The 22,832-nt window shown below is 63.6% G+C and overlaps 3 protein-coding genes across 5 annotated transcripts in view; all 3 read right to left on the minus strand.

Moving 5' to 3' along the window:
• Positions 1-14,437, minus strand: part of DLGAP3 (DLG associated protein 3) — a 28,536-nt gene extending 14,099 nt beyond the window's left edge. For 2 of the 3 annotated variants that reach the window (XM_064731330.1, XM_064731327.1), the window contains exon 1: positions 14,158-14,437. The gene's annotated coding sequence lies outside the window, so the exon portion shown is untranslated. Of the gene's footprint in view, positions 1-9,008; positions 9,183-14,157 lie in introns of those variants that run through there. The other variant, XM_064731328.1, reaches the window with a different exon arrangement.
• Positions 14,438-17,319: 2,882 nt separating this feature from the next.
• LOC135457331 (platelet-activating factor receptor-like) lies at positions 17,320-18,324 on the minus strand. The gene has a single exon (XM_064731862.1). The coding sequence runs from the start codon at positions 18,322-18,324 to the stop codon at positions 17,320-17,322; it is 1,005 nt and encodes a 334-aa protein (XP_064587932.1).
• A 1,888-nt stretch (positions 18,325-20,212) lies between these two features.
• TMEM35B (transmembrane protein 35B) lies at positions 20,213-21,641 on the minus strand. Its single transcript, XM_064731576.1, has 3 exons — positions 21,450-21,641; positions 20,774-20,954; positions 20,213-20,683 (listed from the first exon to the last, which is right to left on the minus strand). The coding sequence occupies exons 1-3, from the start codon at positions 21,621-21,623 to the stop codon at positions 20,553-20,555; spliced, it is 486 nt and encodes a 161-aa protein (XP_064587646.1). The 5' UTR covers positions 21,624-21,641; the 3' UTR covers positions 20,213-20,552.
• Between the last annotated feature and the right edge of the window lie 1,191 nt (positions 21,642-22,832).

Raw genomic sequence — 22,832 nt, forward strand, 5'->3', positions numbered from 1 at the left:
AGAGGTGCTGCCTCTGCTGATGCAGCGGTTGGTGGGATGAAAAATCCTGCAATGCAGCACTGCTTCTTAATGAGCCATTTGTCTTTGAGTCTTCTTCACTCATTACCATGCCGGGAGAGGGATGGGAGTTGCCCCACGTCCCCGTCTGAGCAATTACTCCTGGAGCAGAGCGAGGAAATACGGCCACGAGGTGCCCACAGCTGCCAGGGATCCCGCACGGCCGCCAGCGCGGGGACTCCCCGCCACAACGGCACTGACTGTGCCTGCTGCCACCTCGGGGGGACAGGAACCCCCTCCCTGCACTGCACACACGGCCCAGGACCACCCAGCCCGGCCCCAGACCTGATTCTCTGGGGGCAGGAGCTGCTTTGCTGGGTGTGCAAGGGAGCTGGAGCATCCTGGAGCCGCCAAGGCAAGGAAAGGAGTTTGGCGTTCCATCCCTGCAAAGCCCAAAGCAGATCTTGGTGGAAGAGACACATCTTCAAAAGATCTTTAGGATGGGGGACATCTGGACCTAGCAGCAAGGTGCCAGGAAGATGGTTGAGAAGTGAAGAGGTGGCACAGGGAATGGGCCATGGCAGCTGGTTGAGAAGGAAAGAGGTGGCACAAGGAATGGGAAGATGGTACAGAAGGAAAGAGGTGGCACAAGGAATGGGAAGCTGGTACAGAAGGAAAGAGGTGGCACAGGGAATGGGAAGCTGGTACAGAAGGAAAGAGGTGGCACAGGGAATGGGAAGGTGGATGAGAAGGAAAGAGGTGGCACAGGGAATGGGAAGTTGGTACAGAAGAGGTGGCACAAGGAATGGGAAGATGGTACAGAAGGAAAGAGGTGGCACAAGGAATGGGAAGTTGGTACAGAAGGAAAGAGGTGGCACAGGGAATGGGAAGGTGGATGAGAAGAAAAGAGGTGGCACAGGGAATGAGCCATGGGAAGCTGGATGAGAAGGAAGAGGTGGCCCAGGGAATGGGCCATGGCAGCATGCACTGGAAGGGCTGGCAGGCCTGAGAAGCCAGCAGCCCCATGGCACAGGCACCTCCAACCCCCACAGCAGTTCTCATCCTGCCCACAGGAGCCAGGACATGGCACACAGGGCATCGACTGCCAGAGGTGGGACCCCACATCCAGAGCATCAGGAGCACAGCCAACAGAGCTGGGAGACCCCCATGGAGGGACCCCCAGGCCAGGCAGGGCTCCAGGGACCCCAGCCCCAGCTGGCACAGGGATTGTGGGCACAGAGGCACACGGATGGGCACCCATCAGCAGTGATGCCCACGGACAGCTCCCCTCCCATGGACACACTGACATCTGCCCACACTGCCTGGGGCAGTCAGCAGCTCCTGTGGTGCCTCCAGGGCTTGCTGGGAAGGGGGGACAGGGAGGTGACACCAGGGAGAGGCCACAGCCTGCTGCTCACCTGCAGAGAAGGGAAGGGACAAGCAGGGACATCCCCTGTGCTGTGCTCACCCTGGGGCTCTGCCCATACTGCCATGGGCACATCCAGCAGTGCCCCAGGTGGGCTCCAGCATCTCCCAGGGGTTAAATCTGCCTGTGCCAGAGGCACTGGGGGCCATGGCAGCTCCCTCAGGCCCAGTAACTGTGCCAGGGAGCCCAGCTGGCAACGGTGCTGGATGAACCCCATTTCCCCATCACCCCCATTTTCCCTCCCACCCACGTAGAGCCAACAGTCAGGCCCCAAGGTTTTAAGAGCCACTTACTCCCCAGCTATGCTGTGTAATGACTTAAGCCAGGGATCACTCCAGAGCCTCTTTGGTGAGCTGGGGGCAGCACAGCCTGAGCACTGAGCGTGGCAGCAGTGCCAGCTCTGACCATCTCCTGCCCATTTCCTCCAAGCCCCTGGGCAGGCTGCCCCTTCCATGCCCAGCTCCAGTGCCACTGAGCCCCCAGCAGGCTGGCACTGCCATCCCTGCTCTGCTCTCACCTGTCACCAGCCTTGCTCCTCATCCCGCTTTCCCCAGCTCGAGGAACACTCTGCTCCACCCCAAATGACACCAATCCCAAATAACACCAATCCCAAACAACACCAATCCCAGCTGGTTCCCCTCAGGGCACCACACCCCTCCCAAGGGCCCCGAGTTTCCAGGAACGGGGAGGAAGCAGAGCCCTGATCCCATCCAGCAGGGATGCTCGGGGCCATCACGTCCCATTCCCAGGCTGCATCCCCTGGGGCCAGGGCTGGGATGAGCAGAGCCAGCCCGAGGCTTGGCACAGCCCAGCTTGCCAGCAGAGGACCCAAACTGCCGCTTTAATGGATGGGCTTAATTTGCAAAGCTGATGAAAACCTAAATATTTAAATACATAATTCTGCACAATGCTCTTAGCTCGGGTACAGAGCACGGGGAGGGGGGCACGGCTGGTGAGTGAGGACACAGCAGGCGTGGGGGATGCTCTGGTGGGACCACCTGGATCACCTGGGCCAAGAGCACCTCCATCACCATTTGGGGACCATGCACAGCCTTGTCCCCAAAGCCAGCAGCACCCACAGAATGGGTGCCATGGGGAGCTCTGCTGTTGGCACTGGAGACCTGCTCCACCATCCAGAAGCATCCCAGAGAGAAATGTGGGGAAAAGGGAGCGTGGTCCAAGCCAGGGAGCTGTGAAGGGCAGTGGGATGAGCCCCCATGCAGATTACACCACCGATATTCCTGCTACAACAGCTTAGAGATAAAAGAGATTTGCAGGATTTACCAGCAATACAAATTGAATATTTAATTTTAGCTGCAGGGGAGGAGCGGGGGCTCATCCCAGGGGTGCACGGAGGTGTGCAGGTGGTGGGGTGGGCCTGGAGAGATGTTTCCAGCTCCTGAGGGGAAAACTGGTGTCAGAGCCATCCCCACGAGCCAGAGGGGCTGGGCATTGTCATGGCAGTGGGGCTGGGCACCTCTGCCCAACCTGCCCCTAATGCCACCAGCCAACGGCACAGCACAGCCTCTGCCAGCACATGGAGCTCCTGCAGGATCATCCTTGGATGAACCACGTGTGTGGGTCCAGCACCAGCTCTGGGGGTGCTCAGGAGGGGTCTTAACCCCACACGCTCCCCTGGGCCAATGCATGGATGCTCTGCTGTGCTCCTGACCAGGATGTACCCAAGGAGGCTGTGCCTGGCTGAGGATGCCCCTGGATGGGGCATTTGCCACCCAGGGCATGGATTTTGCAGGGAATGGGGCTGGAGGCAGAGAGAGGAGACACATCTGAGTATCCTGTGGGATGAGGTGGAGAAACCCTCAAGGAGACCCAGCCACCCTCTACCAAACCAGAGCAGGAGCAGCAACAGCTGTGAGAATGGGGCTGCTGCCTGTCCCCAAGGCCAGCACAGGGTCCCCAGGGTGCCACCGAGGCAGGTGCCCATCCTGGCTCACCCCTCCATGGCCTGTGTGCTGTGCTGGCACAGGTGCCAGCGCAGGGAGGGCTGGGGGAGGACGGCAGAAGATGAATGAGGGAGTCGGGAGGCTAATGGCATTGTCTGGAAAGTAGGTCGTGTGCTGAGCAAAAAGATATTTATATCAAAGCTCGTTCCCCCGCAGAAGCTCCCGAGCTGGGTACAGGCAGCACCACGAGCCCATGGCCGTGCTCTGCACCCCCGTGACACCCGTGTGGCACCTCATGGCACTCCACACCCCCTCCATGCCCAGCTCCATGCCCAGCTCTGCCACCCTGGGTCCCCCCCCGCCCTGCTCAGGGGTGGCAGTGCTGGAGGTGAGGTCATCCCGATGGAATGGGAGCCACAGCATCTTTGCCTTTTTCTGACCTGGCTGCAGGCGCTGGGCACTGAACGGCACCGAGTTATTTTTGTTTTAATGCAGCCTTTGCCAAGGTGTGATGCTGCCCTGGATGCTCCTCAGACGGGCACAGGATGGCCATGGAGGGTCCTGCCCAGCCTCAGCTGTGCCACCCTGGCCTCTGCCAACACTCAGCTCTGCCCATGCTCCTCACACCCTGCATCACCCCTGACCTGAGCTTGGGCCAGGTCTCAGCCTTGTTGCAAAGCTCAGCCACCTCCTTTCCTGCTGTGCCCCAGGATCCCTCCCTCACACCTCCATTCTTCCCAGAAAAGCCAAGAAATCACCCCAGAGATGAAATCAAGGGGTTTTGCCCCCTCTGGCCTTGCTGCCCCAGCTGTGGACACGGCCCAGCAGCAGCACGGGGTTATCCAGCCCTGCTCTCCATCCCCATCCCACACCTGGCAGCCAGCACGGGAGCAGGTTCATTTCCCATAATAGCTGTGTCGGCTGAATTTACAGCCTGGCTCCAAGTTATTAATAATAATGGCCTCACTCTTAAGTAGGGCTTTTCATCTGCCTCAGAGCCCTTTCCAGAGGACGTCTGCAGCATTATCACCATTTTATTCTCGTTTCAGTGGGCACAAGTGAGTGAGATGGAGAAGGGGCAGCTGATCTGTGGTGTGCAGTGCATGGTCCCGTGGGGAGCCCAGCAATAAAACCCCCAGGGATGCAGGAATGCCGAGGATGCAGCCACATCCCCGAGGCTCCTGCCAGCGGTGATTTACACCAGCAGCCAGCCCGGGCCCTGCCGCACGGATAAATCCACTTCAGGCAGCAATAAACCAGCGTCACCACATCGGTAATCCGCAGCGCTGCCACCGCCGTGAGGAATCCAGGGGCAACGCACATGTGCCGATAAATCCCGGGTTTGTCTCGGCGGGGAGGTCCCTGCGCTGGAATCCCCGCTGGAGCCGCGGCCGGAGGGGTGGGAGCAGCCAGGGAGATGCACCCAGGATGGATCCAGCACAGGGGGACTCGCAGCGGCCACGTGGGAGCGGGGACATCCCCGGAACGCCCCCCCCGTGTCCCCCCAGTGATGCCCACCCACCCCGGGTGTCTCCCTGCCGTGCTCCGCTCGATGGGCAGATTTATTCCCCTGTAAGAGAGCTTTGATCTGAAGTTATTTTTTGTTTACTAGCAACAAGGTATTGTAAATACATCTTTGCCGATAATTATAGAGTCTGGGCGCACACCTTAATCTCCATAAAATATCAGATGCTACAATTTGCCTGATTTAATGAGATTGGAGGCTGATAAGCCGCTGAGCTAAGCTGTAAACTTGGGGGGGAGGAGGGAAATGATTGCAAATGTGCTAAACCGCCTTCGTCCTCCTCCTCCTCCTCCTGCTGCTGCCACGTGCCCAGCCCGGGAGCGTGTGCCCAGCCCCGGAGCCCCCTGCCCAGCTCCAGGGGTGTGCCCGGGCTGTGCTGCAGCAGCTTCACGCAGGGATGGGCATTTAGGGCAAACGGAGCTTTTTATACAATTTACCTCATTAAAACTCCAGGAGCTAAGCACGGCGCCGGGCTGTGGCCGCGGGCTGTGCCTTGGCACACTCTGCTCCCTGTGCCCTGCCAGGGGGCAGCCAGCACAGCCCCGGTGCCAGGCTGGGTCCATGTGCCAGCTGAGGTGTCAGGACAGGGTCCCCAAGGGGCACAAGGGCATGGCTGGGCTGCATGGGCAGGTCAGGATGGATGTGTGTCCATGTGTCCATGTGGGTCCAGCTGTGTCCAGCTGTGTCCAGCTGTGTCCAGGCATGCCAAACCCTACCTGGCACCCCCAGCCATGCCAAGGGCAAGCTGGGCTGAGGGGTCCATGCCACCCAATGCCACCCTCCTGCAGGTGCACAGCCACGTCCTTGTCACATCCCTCACACACGGGGGGGGTTTGTGCAGCGCCAGGTGCCCGGGGTGGGGATCCCCTCCTGCAGGGATGGGGGCCCTGCCTGGAAAGCAGGAGGCTCCTCCTGGTAACGAGCAGCCCCGTTTCCACAGCAACCTTAAAGGCCCACAGGTGCTGCCTCACCAGCGGCTCTGGCATTTCTGGGGGACACTCAGCCCCCTGCACCCCGTCCCCCCAGCCCATCTCCCCCAGGAACCACCTGGGCTCACCCACAGCCCCCTCCCTGCATTGCAACCCCCAAAGGTGCAGACCCCCTGTAGCAAGAGAGATGGGACACCCCCAAATTAGCCCTGTGCCCACCCCAAAACACCCCTGTGCCCACCCCGACATCCTGAGGAGCCAGTGCTGACCTACAAATGTCAGGCTGACAGGTTAATTACTCTCCCTCTTCCTCGGGCCGTTATCAGATGGAATCAGACGTCACCTGAGACTGTTAATTGGGCTAATTATTCCAGTTTCAGATTTTAAATAATTAGTTACTGTTGACTCCAGCCTGACTTCCGCAGTTTTCTATAAAAAGGTCAAATGGTTCCTGGAGCCCAAAACCCAGGAGATGGGGTGGAGGGGCTGCAGCAGAGGCCAAGCACACCGAGACCCCTGAGCTGGCTGGGGACACTGGGGACAGTGTGGTTCCCACCAGTGCCATGTGCTTTTACTGGAGCTGGCAGGAGAGGGACATCAATGGCAACAGAGGGAAATCAGGAGAGGGAGGGAGGTGTGGAAGCACAGAGTGAAGGGTGAGGGGTGGGAGGGAGCCCCTTCCTCCCTCCCTCCCACCCCCAGCATGGTGAGAGCTGCCCCAGGCTGAGCTCCTGCCCAGGCTGAGCCACAGAACCCCCCCAGCAGAGGTCAGGTCCCCTCATCTCTCCTGAAATCTCAGCCCAGAGGTTTCAGCAGCTGTGATTGTCCCTCTGGGTTTCCCTGTGGACGCTGGGCAGTGGGCACAGGAGCAGCACTCGCCCTTCAAAGGGTTTGGTGGCCTAAGCCAGCCCTGGTGCCCACGGGCTCCCTGCAGGGAGTACCTGTCACCTGCCCAGGCATTGCAGAGGGACACGCTGGGCAGAGGGACAAGCAGAACCAGCTCATCCCCAGGCTCGTTCCCTCAGGAACACCAAGCTTTCTCCCAGCCTCATCCCCGCTATTAATAGCCTTCACTAGCCTCCTCGGGAGCCATTTGCATATTTGATTGCAACTCCGGGGCGGGGCAGGGCCCTTCAATCAGCCGCTCCCGCAGTCTCATTTGCATGGCTTGACATTTTGTTCTGGGAGCAGTGACACCGGCACTGCGGTTGGGGACACGGTGCTGGGGGGCCGAGGTGAGCCCGGTGTCACCAACCAGCAGCGCTGCTCCGGCCACATCAGCCAACCTGTGCGAGCACCTAGCAGGGCCGGCAGCCCCTCGCTGGCTGTCCCAAAGCCGGCAGGGAGTGCTGGAGCCTTGGTGGCCGTGTCCCCACACGCCCTGCCCTGCCCTGTCCCGCTCTCCAGCCCGTCCCTGCCCGACCTGCCCGGCGGGACGAGCAGAGCGCCCGTGGAGGGGCGGCCGTGCCCAGCCCGGCGGGCAGGGTGTGGGCGCCGGGCACAGCGCTGGGGTGAGGGCACAGAGCTCTGAGCGGTTCCCGTCCCACCAGCCCTGTCTGGAGCTGCGCACATCAAAGGGCAGGGGCGGGCGGGATGTCCCCAGGGAAGGGGGGGACCCCGAGCCTCGGTGTGCCCGTGGGTACCCCCGGGGGAGCGAGGGTCGGGATCGCTCCCGGTTCGTGCTGCGGGTCGGACTCGCAGCGAGGGGCCGGGATCAGCACCGCGGACAGCGCCCGGCTCCGGCACGGCCACCATGGCCAGCGCCACCAGCGCCACCAGCACGGCCACCACTGTCATCAGCACGGCCACCACTGTCACTATGGCCACCATGGCCACCAGTGTGGCCACCACTGCCACCATGGCCACCACTGTCACTGTGGCCACCATGGCCAGCGCCACCAGCGCCACCAGCACGGCCACCACTGTCACTGTGGCCACCATGGCCAGCGCCACCAGCATGGCCACCACTGTCACTGTGGCCACCATGGCCAGCGCCACCAGCACGGCCACCACTGTCACTGCGGCCACACTGCCATGGCCATGGCACCACCACCACCACAGCCTCCACTATAAACTCCTATCATGATAAACTCCCACCACAAGCAGCACTGCCAGGGCCACTACAGACACCACTGTCACCACGGCCACCATGGCCACTACAGCCACCATTAGCTCCGCTGCCACCACAGCCACCACTGCCACCAGTGTCACCACAGTGCCCAACACGTGCCACTGGTGTCCCCGGCAGCAGCCCCTGTGGCAGCCCCAGGGCAGGGCTGTGCCAGACAGCGGCAGGAGGAGCTGGGCGGCTCCAGGGCAGACACAGCCCAGAGCTGTGTCCCAGGACGCCCTCGCTCCCCCCCCGGCTCTTGGCAGCGCTTGGCAGGAAAAAACAAGCCAGGGTGAGGCGTGGGATCAAGCCTCAGGATGACAGGGATGTGGAGAGGGCTCTGCTGATTCCCTCCCTCCTGCCTCAGTTTCCCCTCCGAGGAAGCACAGCAGAGATTCAGGTTTGTGTCACGGAGAGGCAGGGTGATGGGGGAATCACGGAGAGGTACAGAGGGACCCAACTGCCACTGTGACTGTGCCAAGGAGCCGACTGAAGACAGGCAGGGCTCGAAGCACAGATGTCAGCACCGGCTGTGCCGCTCCCCGGCAGCGGGGCCGTCTGGCAGGCAGAGCTGGGGCTCCCCAGCTCCATCCCCGGACCGACACACAGACACACAGACACACAGACACACACAGAGGGGACCCTGTCCCTCGCATACACAGAGGGGCGGCCCTGCCCTGCTCCCCACAGCCCCCACTCAGCACATCCCCTCCCCCAGTGCTCATGGTTCCCAACCCCCAGCCCCATCACACACCCCCTGCAGCACAGACAGCCCCCAGCCCCAGCACACACAGCCTCCAGCCCAGCTCTGCAGGGAACAGGAGCAGAGACCTCGGGGCTGGGATCTCCCCATCCCGGTCGGGCGAGCTTCAAGGCTCTGCCGAGGCTCGTCTGAGCGAGGGCTGGCCGGGAGCCACAGGCTGCACACCGAGGAGAGAACGTGGCTGCCAGGGAGGAGGATCTGGCCACGAAAGGGTTAGGGCTGTGGGCTGCCCGGGCCGGGGGATCTCGCTGAACTGAGCACAAAGCAGGGCTCTCCCAGGACTGGGGCTGTGCCAGGCACGGAGCCCCCTGCACGCAGCCAGGCCCTCTCCCCTCCCACCAGCACCGCACTCACCCTCCGCCGCTGCTAAGCCATGAAGTTGCCGGCCTGGGCTGGGCAGGAGCCGGACGATGGATTCCCTGCGATCCTGCAAATTCCCCGCGGGCCGCCCATGCCGCGGCCAGGCCGCGCAGCGAGGCCGGAGGCGTCCCCGGGGTCACGGCCACCCCCGGCAGCGGCGGCGGTGGCGGCGGCGGCGGGCACGCTCCGGGTGCCGACACCGGCACCGGCACCTCGCAGCCGGAGAGAGGCGGTGGCGGAGCCGTCGCCCCCGCGCGCTGGGGACACACCCACGCGCGCTCCCCGGCGCGCTCGGCCACCCCCGCGCACCGACAGCACCCCCGGCAAGGGGCTGCCCACGCCCGCAGCGCCGCGCGCCCACGCACGGCCCCGCACGGACAGACCGACACACAGCCAGACCGACACACAGCCCCGCACGGACAGACCGACACACAGCCCTGCATGGACAGACCGACACACAGCCCCGCACAGACAGACGGACACACAGCCCCGCACGGACAGACCGACACACAGCCAGACCGACACACAGCCCCGCACGGACAGACCGACACACAGCCCCGCACGGACAGACCGACACACGGCCCTGCACAGACTAATGGACACACAGCCCTGCACGGACAGACCAACACACGGCCCCGCACAGACAGACTGACACACAGCTCCACACGGCCAGACCGACACACAGCCCCGCACGGACAGACGGACACACAGCCCTGCACAGACTGATGGACACACAGCCCCACTCGGACAGATGGACACACAGCCCCGCACAGACAGACGGACACACAGCCCCACAGGCCGGCGGATGGACGGACACCCGGCACAGCCAGATGGACACATGGCCTGATGGATGGACAGACACAGGGCCCTGCACACACAGATGGACACACAGACCCACACACTGATGGATGAATGGATGCATGGATGGATGGATGGATGGATGGATGGATGGATGGATGGATGGATGGACGGACAGGACCCCAGACACACAGATGGACACTCAGCAGCTCTGTATCACTGCACATGGCCACGTGCACCCGGCTGCTCCCACTCACAGCATCCCACGTGCCCCACCCCACACACTGCTGTGCACTCACAGGCACCCGAGTGCTGCCCTCGCTCCCCACACACCCCGGCTGCAGGGGAACCATGTAGTTCCCCCACCATGGGGCTGTCCCCAGTGTACCCCCACCCAGAGACGGCCCAGGGGAGCCTGGGGCAGGTGGGTGTCATGACACAAAACATGAGAGCTGAGGCCATCCCTCAGCTCAGCTGCACGGATGGCACCGACCTGGGGTGCATCAAAGGGGTCTCACCCCAGCCCCACGTCTGGGGACACCAACCACAGCAGGGACAGCCACTTCCAAGGCATTCAGTGTTTCCCCAGTACCAACCATTCACCATCCCCAAACAAGTGCCCAGCACCCACTGTGCCACCACAGCACCTGCATCCCTTTGGGAAGATGAGAGGTTCCCAACGAATGGGAAATCAGCAGGTCCTGTTGTGACAGGACTCGATACCTTCAGCTTTTGTAGTCCTCTCACTCCAACACAGCACCCCTCATGCCCACACACAGGCTGTTCTCCCCCTTCCCTCTGCCCACCAAAACTTCAGCTGATTCCCAGCCCAAACATCTCCTGATCCTCCTGCAGGAGAGGGCCAGGCAGGCAGTGAGGCCCCGTCACCACCCGCTGCCCAGAGCTGCCAATTTAGGGCCAAGCAGGCTCCTGGTGAAACACTGAGCTCTGGCAGCCACGCCACAAACATCTGCTCTTCCAACAGCACCGTGATTCACAGGCTATTAATTGGGGCATGGCAGCTCTGGGAATTGTTTGCATCCCCTGGCTTTGCTCAGAGCCACAACTCGCTGCTGACAGGATCTGGGTGCTGGAGGCAGAGCCAAACCTGGCACGGCACTGGCTGCAGAGGAGCCACACTGGGACCAGCCGTGGGGCACCGTGCCCAGCTCCCACACTGGAGTGATGCAGAATGAACCCCAGGAAAGCACAGCAGTGGTGCCCAGTGCTGGGCAGAGCCACAATGCCCGCTGGATGCCTCTCTGATGGGGTTGGCAGGTGTTCCTCAAGTTGCTGTCACCAAACATGTGCGTGTGTCCAAGGGTGTCCCAGCTGCTGAGCCACCGCTCACAGGGCTCCCAGACCCTGCTCAGGCAGCACCAAGCAAAGGCTGAGAGGAGCCTCCAACACCAGCCGAGAGGAATCTGAATTCAGAAGCTGATTAGAAACCATGTCATGGCTTCTTCTTCCTGCTCCAGCATTTTGGGGAGGAGTGAGCTGGGGGGCGACGTGGAAAATCTAATTAAGATTGAGGGCAGGTTGCAGAGGCACTGACACAGGCACTGCAGGAGCACAGCTGCCTGTGGGAGGGGGACAGGGGGTGCTGCAGCACCCCTGGCCCTGCAGAAATTAATTCTCCTCAACCCCATGGGCACTTGCTCCACTGCCACGTGCTGTGGCGGCTGACAGAGCTCAGCTTTTGGACCTGTGGTGGCCTGGCCCTCTCTGTCCCCTGCCAGTGACACTGTGCAGCCCTGGGAATGAGCTGCTGGGCAGGACAGGGCAGAATGGGCTCAATCCTGCCTGGTTTGGGGCAGGTGAGTGTGGGGTGCTGAGCTGCTGCCCTGTCCATGGATTTCCACGTGGCTCCCACCCCGTGCTGCTGCTCATAGAGGGACCAAGCATGACAGGACCATTGAGATGGCCAAGATCTGAATGCCACTTTATCAGAGCAAGCTCTACACCTGGTTCTTGGGGATGGCAAAGCTCAAAGGCCAGGCTGAAGGGGCAATACCCAGTCTGCAGCACCAAGCACCAAGCACTCTCCACATCCCCTTGCCCTGTGCCACCTGCATCACAGGGATGTCCTCCCGCTGGGAGGAGCTGCCACCCCACGGCCGGGGTGTCCCCCAGGGCACGTCCAGCCGCAGCCCCGGCCCCCGCCCGGCCCAGAGTCCCCCTCTGCTGGCACGTCTCGCCTGCTATTCTTAGCTCTCCAGCAGCGCTGCGCTCTCCCGGCAATGGCACCGTATATTACTATTATTGCTGGCTGCCAACGTCTTGAAGCAGGCAGCCAGGATCGTGATGGGGCTTCCACACCCCTGGTGACCTGTCATTCGGTCCCTGCTGGGCTCTGGTCTTCAACAGGCTATTTCAGGAAATCCAATGTGATGGCCAGAAGGAGCACAAGCCACACGTTCAGCCCCTGCGCTGGATCCAGGCTCCTCCTGTTTCTGCTCAGATCCAGATTTTAGCTTCGCCCGTGTTGGCAATAAGGGCCAAGAGTCACCTTTGGCTCCAGATCCAAATTTCTGGCTGGGTGGGATCCAGGGTTTCGGCTCAGCTTGCCGGAGAGATGCGAGCGTCTGCAAAACCTGGATCTGGAGCCCCAGCCCCCACCGCAGCAGCTCCACCTGGCCATGAGACCCCAGCACGGGCCCTGATCCTGCCCCTGAGCGTGGGCAGAGCTGGGGAGACCCACACCAGCTCAGCCACCAGCCACCCACGCAGGCTCTGCATCCCACAGCTCCTGGCACTGCTCTGCCTCTGAGCTGCTGATGGGGAGGCTGAAGGAGGGGCCCCCCAAACACCCCCAGCCTGGGCTTCCCAACACCCTTCACTCATCCCGTGCCTTGCCCAAGCTGCTGGGTGGGAGCCAGGCCCAGCAGGAGGATTGAAGGGACTGGGGGCTGCTCCTCCAAGCCCACGTGGCACAAGCCTTGGCACTCAGGAGGGAGATTTGGGCACCAAGCTCAGCACCACCTCAGCCAGGCTTGGAGGGGGACACCACGGTTTTGTCACCCTGTTCACCACAGCAGGGATGGCTGGAGCTGGTCCTGGTGCTCAGTGGGGTGACAACACCCAGGGTAGCCCCAAAGCTGGCTCACACCAACATCTCCCCACGTCAGTGCTCCCACACTGCCACAGCCAAAAGGGGCCCCTCCAGGCTCGGATGTTCCACGGTCACTTTGATGGCTATTTTTGCATTCCCAGCCCTGCCGGCGCTGTACTAATGCTTGAAAGGGCTGACATGCTCCTTGCAGCCATGCCCAGCTCCCAGTGGCCTTCCCCTGCTCCATCCCTGCACACACAGAGTCCTCAAGGGCTGCGAGCCATGGATGCATTCGGGGGGGAACAGAGGAGCATGGGGGTGAGAAACTGAGAAAGACCAAAAATTCCATCCATTTCCTAAAGGAGAATCTGCACTGCTGACCGGATCCTGCTCCCATTTACACCAAGCAAGGCTGCCTGGATTCCCACAGGGATAACCAGCCCCACCAGCCGGGCTCTGTCCCCTCTTCCTGCCCAGGGGACAGGCAAGGATCGGCTGTGAGCGAGGGAGGTGACATGAGGGGCTGGATGTCACAGGATGGAGACACACCAGCGGTCCCAGCACCAACTTGCTCTGCAGATTTGGCACAGGATGGAGGGACCAGACCGACTCCTCCAAGAGACCCCAACAGTCTGGGGGAAGGAAGGCAGCAGCAAGAGGGAGCAGCCAGACAGGGGCCCCCGAAGCTCTGCTTGCCTGTCAGGCTGGCTGGGACCATGGCTGCACGGTGATGGGCACAGCTCAGCACTCAGCCGGGCACGGTCCTCACCACCCCCTCGGCAGGATGGGGAGGGGGAGCCTCTGGATGAGGAGGGGTCCTGGGCCTGCCCCGAGCCCTCCGCAGCAGCGGGAGAACGCAGGATGGCTGGCGCCGCCATCCAGGGGAGGCTGGAGGGGCTGCGGGCTGCGCCGCTCTCCCCAGCGCCTCGGGCAGCCGGAGATGGGGATGCCCGCTGGGAGATGGGGACCCCCTCTCCCCCACCCACCGGGGAATCCTGGCGGAGCCGAGCGCCGCGGCACCGCTGAGACGCCCCCGGCCATCCCCCGGCTCCTTCCTCCCCGGTTCACCCCCGGACACCGCTCGGTGATGCCGGATGGGTCCGCAGGTGCCACGTCCCGTTCCCGCGGGGCCGGTTCCGCACGGCTCCGGTGCCTCGTTGGTGAGAGCCCCCCCTCCGCACCGAGCATCCCCGGGATCCCTTCCCGCACCCCCCCGCGCTGGGCACGGCCGAGCCCGGGCACCGACCCCCGCTCTGCGCTGGGCACCCCCGGGGCCGCCCCCGCCGCTCTTACCCCGCTGCCGCCTCCTACATCCTCCGGCGGCTCCCGGGCGGTTCCCCGACGGCCCGGCTCGGCCGCCCCCGGCCCGGCTGCTCCCGGCGCGGCTCGGTTGGGCTCGGCTGGTCCCGGCTCGGCCCGGGCCGGCGCCCCGCGCGTGGGAGCGCGGCGGGCGGCAGCATGCGAGTGGCGGCGGCCCCGCAGTGCAGCGCGGGCGGGCGCGGAGCGGCGGGAGCGGAGCGGGGCCGCCGCGGCGCCGCCAAGACACGGCGGTGGATTTTCCCCGGGAGCCAGAGCGGGCGGCGGCGGCGCAAAATGGCTCCGGTGCGGCTCTGCCGCCGCCTCCCGGCGCCCCGGGACCCCCGGGCGGGGAGAGCGGGGGCAGCGGCACGTGGGGCCGGGGAGATGCTGTGGGGGCGAGATGAGTGGTACCCACCCGTGGGCATTCCTGCAGAGCCAGACTGGCACTCAGACAAGGGGTACCCACCCGTGGGCATCCCATGAGGCGCCCTGCAGAGCCGGACTGGCACCGAGATCAGGGGTACCCAACCGTGGGCATTCCTGGAGAGCCAGACTGGCACTGAGACAAGGGGTACCCACCCGTGGGCATTCCTGCAGAGCCGGACTGGCACCGAGATAAGGAGTACCCACCCGTGGGCATTCCTGCAGAGCCGGACTGGCACCGAGATCAGGGGTACCCACCCGTGGGCATCCCCTGAAGCGCCCTGCAGAGCCAGACTGGCACCGAGACAAGGGGTACCCACCCGTGGGCATTCCTGCAGAGCCGGACTGGCACCGAGATAAGGGGTACCCACCCGTGGGCATCCCCTGGATCACCCCAGCGAGCTGAGGGCACCCCGGGACTGTCACCCACGCCTGTCCACGGGCACACAGCCTGCCAGGGAGGGGACAGAGAGCAGGGACAGCCCTGGGGTACTGAGACAGCCTTGGGGTAGTCCCTGAGTGCCAGAACAGGCCCGGAGTGCCAGGACAGCCCCGGGGTGCCAGGACAGCCCCAGGAAGGGTGCAGGGACAGCCCCGGGCAGGGTGCAGCCCCCGAGGCCCAGCCTTCCCCCAGCAGACCCAGGGCCACCCCGCTGCTGCCTGCCCGCTGAGCCACTCACACCACACCCTGTAATTTGATCATAATTATAATAATAATAATTACAGCGAGCGCGGGCTGGAAGTGCAGGAACAATAACCTGGGTAACGCCCTGCACGGTGGCGGGAGCAGCGTGGTGGCACAAGCTCCATCCTGGTGCCAAGCTGAGCCCAGAACACCTCACCAGGCCCTGCCCTGTGCGTGGGGGGACATGACCCAAACAAGTGCCCTACGTGTGTTTTCTATCAGTGCTGTCCATGTCCCAGTGCTGTGATTCAAGTACCAAGGTTTTCCCACTGAACAGGGCACCCTGGCAGAGCCAGAGCTGGAGCTGGGGCTGTCCCCACTCCTGGTGTGCAGAGAGCCCCCCAAAAGTCCTGGTGCCCCCAGGAAGGGATCTCCAGTCCCAAGCCCACCAGGCCCTGCAGCATCCTGCATTGCCGACACGGCTGCTCCTGCTGCAGGCGGGGAGCAGAGCTCTGCCCCCTCCTTCAGCAGTTATATAAAAGGATTAAAATTTAATAGGAACTTCAAAAGGGGAAGAACTGGGTGGTCGAAGGCAGCTGGCCTGGGGCCGGGTGTGGAGCTGAGGCACCTTGGGACACGTCCCAGCTCTGCTGAGCAGCAGCACTGCGGCACATGGAGGCATCACCCAGCCCAGCCATGGGGGCAGAGTGCCCAGGCAGCACGGGCAGCACGGGCACCCCATGAACCCACACTGGCTTCACTGAGCCATGCTGTCCCTGGGTCACAGTGGGCACAGAGTCCCCATTCCCCAGGGTCAGGCCTTGCCCAGCACCCCCACCTCTCTGCTGGCATCCAGGCAGCCTTTAATGATTGACCACCCACAGGCACAGCATCACCCACCCGTCCTGGTGCCCACTGCCGCCCTGCCCATCCCATCCCATGCCAGCTATCCCCAGGCATCACATCCCCTCACATTTCCTTCCATGCACGTGGGTTGCAGTGTGCTGGAGAGCAACACCCCGAGCTGGGGGGCAGCTGATGCACCCCTGGCCCCCAGCACACCCAGAACCCCCCTGACTGCACAGCAGCGGCTCTGCCCTCCCGCCGGTGCAGCACCGGGGCTGTGCTGGCAGCAGGAACGAGCCAGGGCTGGGAAAACACCATCTCCCGCCCACACACCGCCTACGGCCGGCCCCGAGCCCGCTCCGCCGCCCCCGCCGCGCCGGGGCTCACGGAACGGGGGCGGAGGGTGCGGGGTGGGGGCAGCGCCCAGCACGGCCACCCCCGCATGGGCAGGGGATGGGGCTGGGAATGGGGCAGGGGGCGCGGATCAGCAGCCCCCGGTGCAATATCCACCCTGGGACAGGGTCCTGCTGCAGGAGCAGGGCTGGGCTGAGGGCCAGCGTTACCCCATATCCAGCCCTCCCCGGGGCACAGAAACTTCGCGGCGAGGGGCCAGCCAAGAAGCCTTTGGTTCGTTCATTTTTAATCCTGGCCAAGAGCAGGAGGGGCGCAGGCATGAGGTTTAGGGACATTGCAGGACAGGATAGGGGGACTCAAACAGACCCTTCCACAGCCCAGCTGATGCCATGGGGGTCTTGGGTCATGCATGTCCCTGCAGGATGGAGACCCCTGGGAGATGACAGCAACCACTGAGCATCCTTCACCATTCTGCCTTCCCACACCCCTCTGTGGCTCAGCTCCCATTGCTGGGTGAGTCCCTCTTGCAGTGCCAGTGCCACTGTCCCAGTGCCAGTGACACCCTTCCAGTGCCAGTGCCAGTGCCACTCTCCCAGTGCGAGTGATGCTCTCCCAGTGCCAGTGCCACTCTCCCAGTGCCAGTGCCGCTCTCCCAGTGCCATTGCCACACTCCCAGTGCCAGTGCCACCCTGCCGGTGCCTGCAATGCGGGGGGCAGGATCTGTGCTGGAGCAGGAGCTGCCGGAGCGTGGGAACGCACAGGGAGCAGAGCGGGGTGGGAGGAGGGGAGCGCACGAAGCCGGAGCTCCCCCCACGCTGCTCCCGATCCCTCACCTGGCAACAGGGACCGGGTCCCAGCGGGAATGTGGCACCGGGGCAGGCGGGGGCAGGACGCTGGTGCCCACCCCGCTAGGAGGAGGTGAAGGAGGATGCTCGGGCACCGGGAGCTGGCCCAGGCGGGGCCGGCGGGGGCAGGGGGAAGCACCGGCCGATCTTGCGCAGGGTGCGGTGCAGGTCAGCGCGGAAACGCCGGATGGAGAAGCAGTAAATGACGGGGTCCAGGCAGCTGTTGAGGCTGAGCAGGGCCACACTCAGCGTGTGCAGCACATCCAGGGTGTCCGGGGGAGCACAGAGAGGGGCAGAGGGCCGGCTCCCCACCCAAGGGGCCAGTGTCAGGTGGTAGGGGGCTACACAGACCACAAAGACCAGCAGCATCCCCAGCACCATGGCACGGGCCTGCTGCCGGTGCGAGCCTGGCGAGGCAGCAGCGGGCACCGAGAGCGCCCTGGCGATGGAGGCGTAGGTGCCCAGCACCACCAGGAAGGCAACAGAGAAAAACCCCACCATGGCGTAGGCATAGCCCCGCTGCCGCCCGTGCTGCTCGAAGCAGGCGGTGGTCCCGGCGGCCGTGGGGAAGGTCTGGTGGGTGGCCAGGGTGGGCACGGCACAGCCCAGCCCCAGCAGCCAGGCCAGGGCACAGGCCAGGGCGGCACCGCGGGGCCCCGGCAGCGGCAGCACCCGGCGCGCCGCCCGCACGGCGCAGAAGCGGTTAAAGCTGATCAGAGCCATGAAGGTGATGGCGCTGTAGGTCGCCAGGTAGTAGGCAGCCCCTGCCAGGCGACAGGTGGCTTCCGAGAGGAGCCAGTCCCCCCCAGCCAGGTAGTAGTGGATCCAGAGGGGAAGGGTGAGGTTGAAGAGGATATCAGCCAGCGTGAGGTTGATGAGGTAGATGCGGATGGCCTTCCTCACCTTGCCGCTCTGCAGGAAGACCAGCAACGCCACCAGGTTGCCCGGCAGCCCCACACACAGCACCAGGCAGTAGGTGATGGGCACCAGCAGGAACTGCACCGGGTTGCTGGGCACACACTCGCCAGGGTGTTCCACCAGCAGCGTTCCTGGCACTGAGCTGTTCATCCCGGGCTCCTGCAAAGATGGAGACAGTCTGTGGCAACCCTTGGGGACAGGGGAGGGATGTTGGCCTGGACAGGGCAACCTCTCTGGCTGGCACTGCTGGGCACTGAAGGCAGAGCCCTGCAGAGATGCCATCATCTGCCAGAAGGGCTCAGCTCACACAGGAGAGGAGGAGACCCCAGCTCTGTCCCCCCACACAACAAGGGAGCCTAGAGGCCGCTGTCAACTGCCCATCCAGAGCTCCCAGGGAGTGGCAGGCACAGCTGCAGCACGGCCAGGGGACAGAGCTGCAGCCCGAGGCACCCGAAGGTGCCACACTGGCTCCAGTCAGCAGCTGCAGGGCTTAACACCTCCCACACAGCACGTGCCTGTGGGGCCACCCACCCCAGCCCTCTCCCAGCACCCCAAATGCCCCATGGAGCCAGCCATGAGGAAGTCACTGACTGGCTAAGCAAGCTGCAGAGTGCAGAAACCCAGGTAGGGACAGGGGGTACAAACACAGGGCCAGAATCCCCCCAGGCCCCCCAGTCCTGCACAGCGGGGTCTGCCTCTGGTCCTGGCCATGGGAAAGCACACCGTGCTGCAGTGGCTGTATCCAGGGCTGCAGTTACTTCACCTCCCATCACTGCCTGCCCACACCTCGCCAACAAAGGCACTGAGTCACCAGCTGGTGTTTTCCAGCACAGCAGGGCTGGATTCGGCACGCACAGCACCCAGCCCCGGGCTGAGGCACGGAGAGCACGAGCTGCTGAGCCTGGGGGACCTGAGTCTGAATCCCTCAGGGGTCCCCTTTCCCTCCTCCTTCCCCATCACACACACAGGGAATGCTCCATCTCACCCACACCACGATTGTTACTCACCTCGTCGGGTCAGGCAGGAGCGGTTCTGTCCCCTCTGGCTGCTCCTCACTGTGACCCAGCCAGGCTGGGGATGGCTTTAAGTGCTGGGGAGGCAGGGGCTGCCTGACCCCCACCCACCATCCCAAACCCCCCTGTGTTAGTGCCTGTGGCACAGCAGCTGGAGTGGGGAGAGCACCTGTGTGTGTATGTAATGGGGAATTCCCTGCTGGAGCCACCCTAAGACCCCCCTGCGCCGGCTGACGGGGCTGGGGGCATGTGGGAGTGGCCAGAACTGGCCTGGCTGGCCCCCCCTGTGTGCCCCCAGCCTCATCTAATTCCAGTTCCCAGGGCCCTTCTCCCACCCACGCCTGCATGAAAGCAGCAGAGGGTCAAGTTTCTGCAGCCAGCAGCTGGGGAGAAGAGGGATGCCCCAAAGGGATCAAAGCAGGAATCTGCCTCCTCCTGCCTCTTTTGTTGGCTTCAAAGCTGGTTTTAAGGGGAGCAGCCCTGCAGGCCCCCCCAAGATCTGTGAGCGTCTGAGTCGCTGCTTTGTGTGGCCCTGAAGTTTGTGTGTGCTCCTTTGGGACACCAAAGATGTCACCCTGAGGTAGGTGACACTTAAATTCAGGGGTACAGGGGTGTCTTACACACCCCTTGTTCATCCCAACAGCCAGACTCCCCACAGAGCCCCCTTGTTGGGAGACATTTCAGGTGAGCTGTGGTTCATCCTGAGCATGCTGTGCCCATCGGGGTGGCAGAGGGCGGCTCCCTGTGGGAGCAAGATCCACAAAAAGCACATGCCTGCCTGGGCACTCACTCCTGTCACTGCCTGGGTGTGCAGCAAGGGGCCTGACACACTGTTGGGGGGCTGTGGGATCCCACCCCAGATGGGCTCTCCCCTCTGTGCCATCTCCTGCACCAGCTCCCACATGTCCCCAGGCCTTCTGTTCAGGCATTGTCCCCAGGGACTGGGTCCTCCAGCCCCAGGACATCCCCTCAGCCCCTGAGGCTTAACATGGGGGCAAGGCAGAAATAAACAGGGAGGCAAAACATGAAAAACAAGAGGTTTTATTCCAAAATTTGAAAGAGAGCAGAGCCAGCCCCTGCTTAGTGTGGCCAAACACTGGAAAGAACTGGACAGCTCGTGCGAGTTCAGCAGTGCCATGGCAGTGTCACAGCAGTGTCACCATGGTGCCATGGCCACCGTCCCACAGCACCAGCCCAGGTCCCACAGTTTGGGGACAACCAGCACCAGCGTCACAGGCAGAGGCAGGAGAGGACACACTGTGTCTCATCAGCAGGGATGCAACGTCGTCCCTGAAAACACCATAAAGGCGTTGCTCCCCAGCAGCCGCGCCGTCTGTCCTTCCTGTCTGTCCTTCCCGTCTCTCGTCACTCGAACTTGGGCCGGGGGGCAGCTGGGTACCCGCGGATGTTGAGCAGCAGGAGGAGGCCGAGGGACAGGGTGGCCGGGGCACACATGGCCAGCGGCTCCTGCAGCGCCAGCAGCGTGTAGATGGCACCTGGGCAAGGAGCAGAGTGTGGGAATGGGGGTCTCTGGCCAAGGGCGTCCCCAGACCCCACCATGGCAGTGGGTGCCCGCTGGCTCTCACCGATCATGACGACGCTGAGGATGAAGTTGCTGATCTCCTGCAGCAGCTGGGGCCCAAATGCCAGCAACAGCCCGGCCGTCACCTCCACCCAGCCCACGGCCGCCAGGTACCTGCCCGGCTCCGGCACAAAGCCCAGGTCCTTCAGGGGAAACACCTTGGCAAAACGCACGAACTCCGATGCCTGAGAAGGGTGGGAGAGGGGTGAGGCAGCCCTGAGCCTGGGGCTGGGGAAATACAACCCCATCCAGTGTGTCTGCTCTGCCCTGCCCTGCCTTCCTAAGGGGATCAGCTCTGCATCCTAAATAACTTAACCACACAGCCTAAGGGGATCAGCCCTGCACTCCAAGGGATTCTGGGCTGACTCACAATGAAAGGTTCAGCCTTGCACCCAAAGTGCTCCACCCTGAAGCCCTGTAGTCACGACCTGCTCATTCTTACCCAAGGCTCAGCCCCGCACCACAACAGGATCAGCCCTGAAGGTTTCCCCTGGAGCTCAGCCCTGCACCCCAACCTGTTCCTTTCCTTTTCCCCTGGAGCTCAGCCCTGCACCCCAACCTGTTCCTTTCCTTTCCCCGAGGCTCAGCCCTGCACACCGAAGTGCTCTTTGCTCTGCCCCCATCCTGCTCATTCCCCCCGGCCTCGACCCTGCGGCCCCCGAGGCCGCGGCCGCGCTCACCATGTGCCGGTGCAGGTCGGCAGAGGGCCAGTCCGAGACCTTCAGGACGCCCGTGAGGAAGAAGAAGACCCCAAGCAGGACACGGAGGGCGGTGAAGGCCGCCGCCATGGCGGGACGGGCGGGCCCGGGGGCGGAGCGGGGCGGAGCTGCCCGGCCCCGTTCCCAGCCTGGCATCGATCCCAATCCGGCCCCGTTCCCAGCCCGGCCCCGCTTCGTTCTGCTTGCTCCCTGCCCGCTTGAGCCCGGCCCAGCCCCGCAGGTTCAGGGACCCCCTCACCCTGGAGTGCTGCGGGGGCAGGGGGTGCTCAGATGTGCAGCGTCACCTCCCAAGCTGTAACAAATCCTCCCGCAGAAACAGAGCTGGAGGAAAAAGGGAACCCCCCCACCCCACAACAAATCCCACAGCTTGGGTTCGTGGGCTCTGTGAGCAGCTGTGATCCATGGCAGCACCTGGGTGCGAGGGGCTGCGGGGACCGATGGCAGGGAGGGCGCGGGCAGTGCTGGGCACAGCTACGGAGCGGGCAGGAGCGGATGGAGCGGGCAGCCCATGGAGCGGGCAGCAGCCCCTGGAGCGGGCAGCCCATGGAGCGGGCAGCAGCCCATGGAGCGGGCAGGAGCGGATGGAGCGGGCAGCCCCTGGAGCGGGCAGAAGCCCATGGAGCGGGCAGCAGCCCATGGAGCGGGCAGCAGCCCCTGGAGCGGGCAGCCCATGGAGCGGGCAGCAGCCCCTGGAGCGGGCAGGAGCCCCTGGAGCGGGCAGCAGCCCCTGGAGCGGGCAGCAGCCCCTGGAGCGGGCAGGAGCGGGCAGCAGCCCCTGGAGCGGGCAGCAGCCCATGGAGCGGGCAGCAGCCCCTGGAGCGGGCAGCAGCCCCTGGAGCGGGCAGCGGCAGCAGAAGATGCCCCGGCCTCGGCGGGACGGAGGCGGCCGCGCTCCCCCGGCTCTGCGTCACCGCCCGCGCAGCTCCAGCCCCGGCACAGGCCGAGCTCGGAACTGACGAGCCGGGCCCCAGGGGAGCCGCGGGCGCTGACGTTTGTGTAATTCAAGTGGAAATATTTTTTTAATGCCAATAAATCATGAGAGCCTGAAGTGTTTTCCAGGCACAGAAAGCACGGCCAGCCTGGTCCTGCACCGGCCCCAGCTCGGCCACCAGGTTGCAGGGGCTGCCACAGGCACTGCTTGGACAGGGGCCAGGGGCAGTGACACTATTTTTAATCCTGGCAGCACATGATTCTTCAGCTGCTCAACATGATTTGGAGCTGGGGTTGGCACACCACGCAATGACAGCAACAGGCCAGGGCAGGCTCCAGGCCTTCACGGCTTGGAAAGCTCTTTGGTTAGAAAGGAACTAAAAAATAAACATCAAAACCTGAAAAAGTGAGTGC

Source organism: Zonotrichia leucophrys, chromosome 23 (genome assembly GCF_028769735.1).
Source record: "Zonotrichia leucophrys gambelii isolate GWCS_2022_RI chromosome 23, RI_Zleu_2.0, whole genome shotgun sequence".
In the NCBI taxonomy this organism is placed as follows: Eukaryota; Metazoa; Chordata; class Aves; order Passeriformes; family Passerellidae; genus Zonotrichia; species Zonotrichia leucophrys.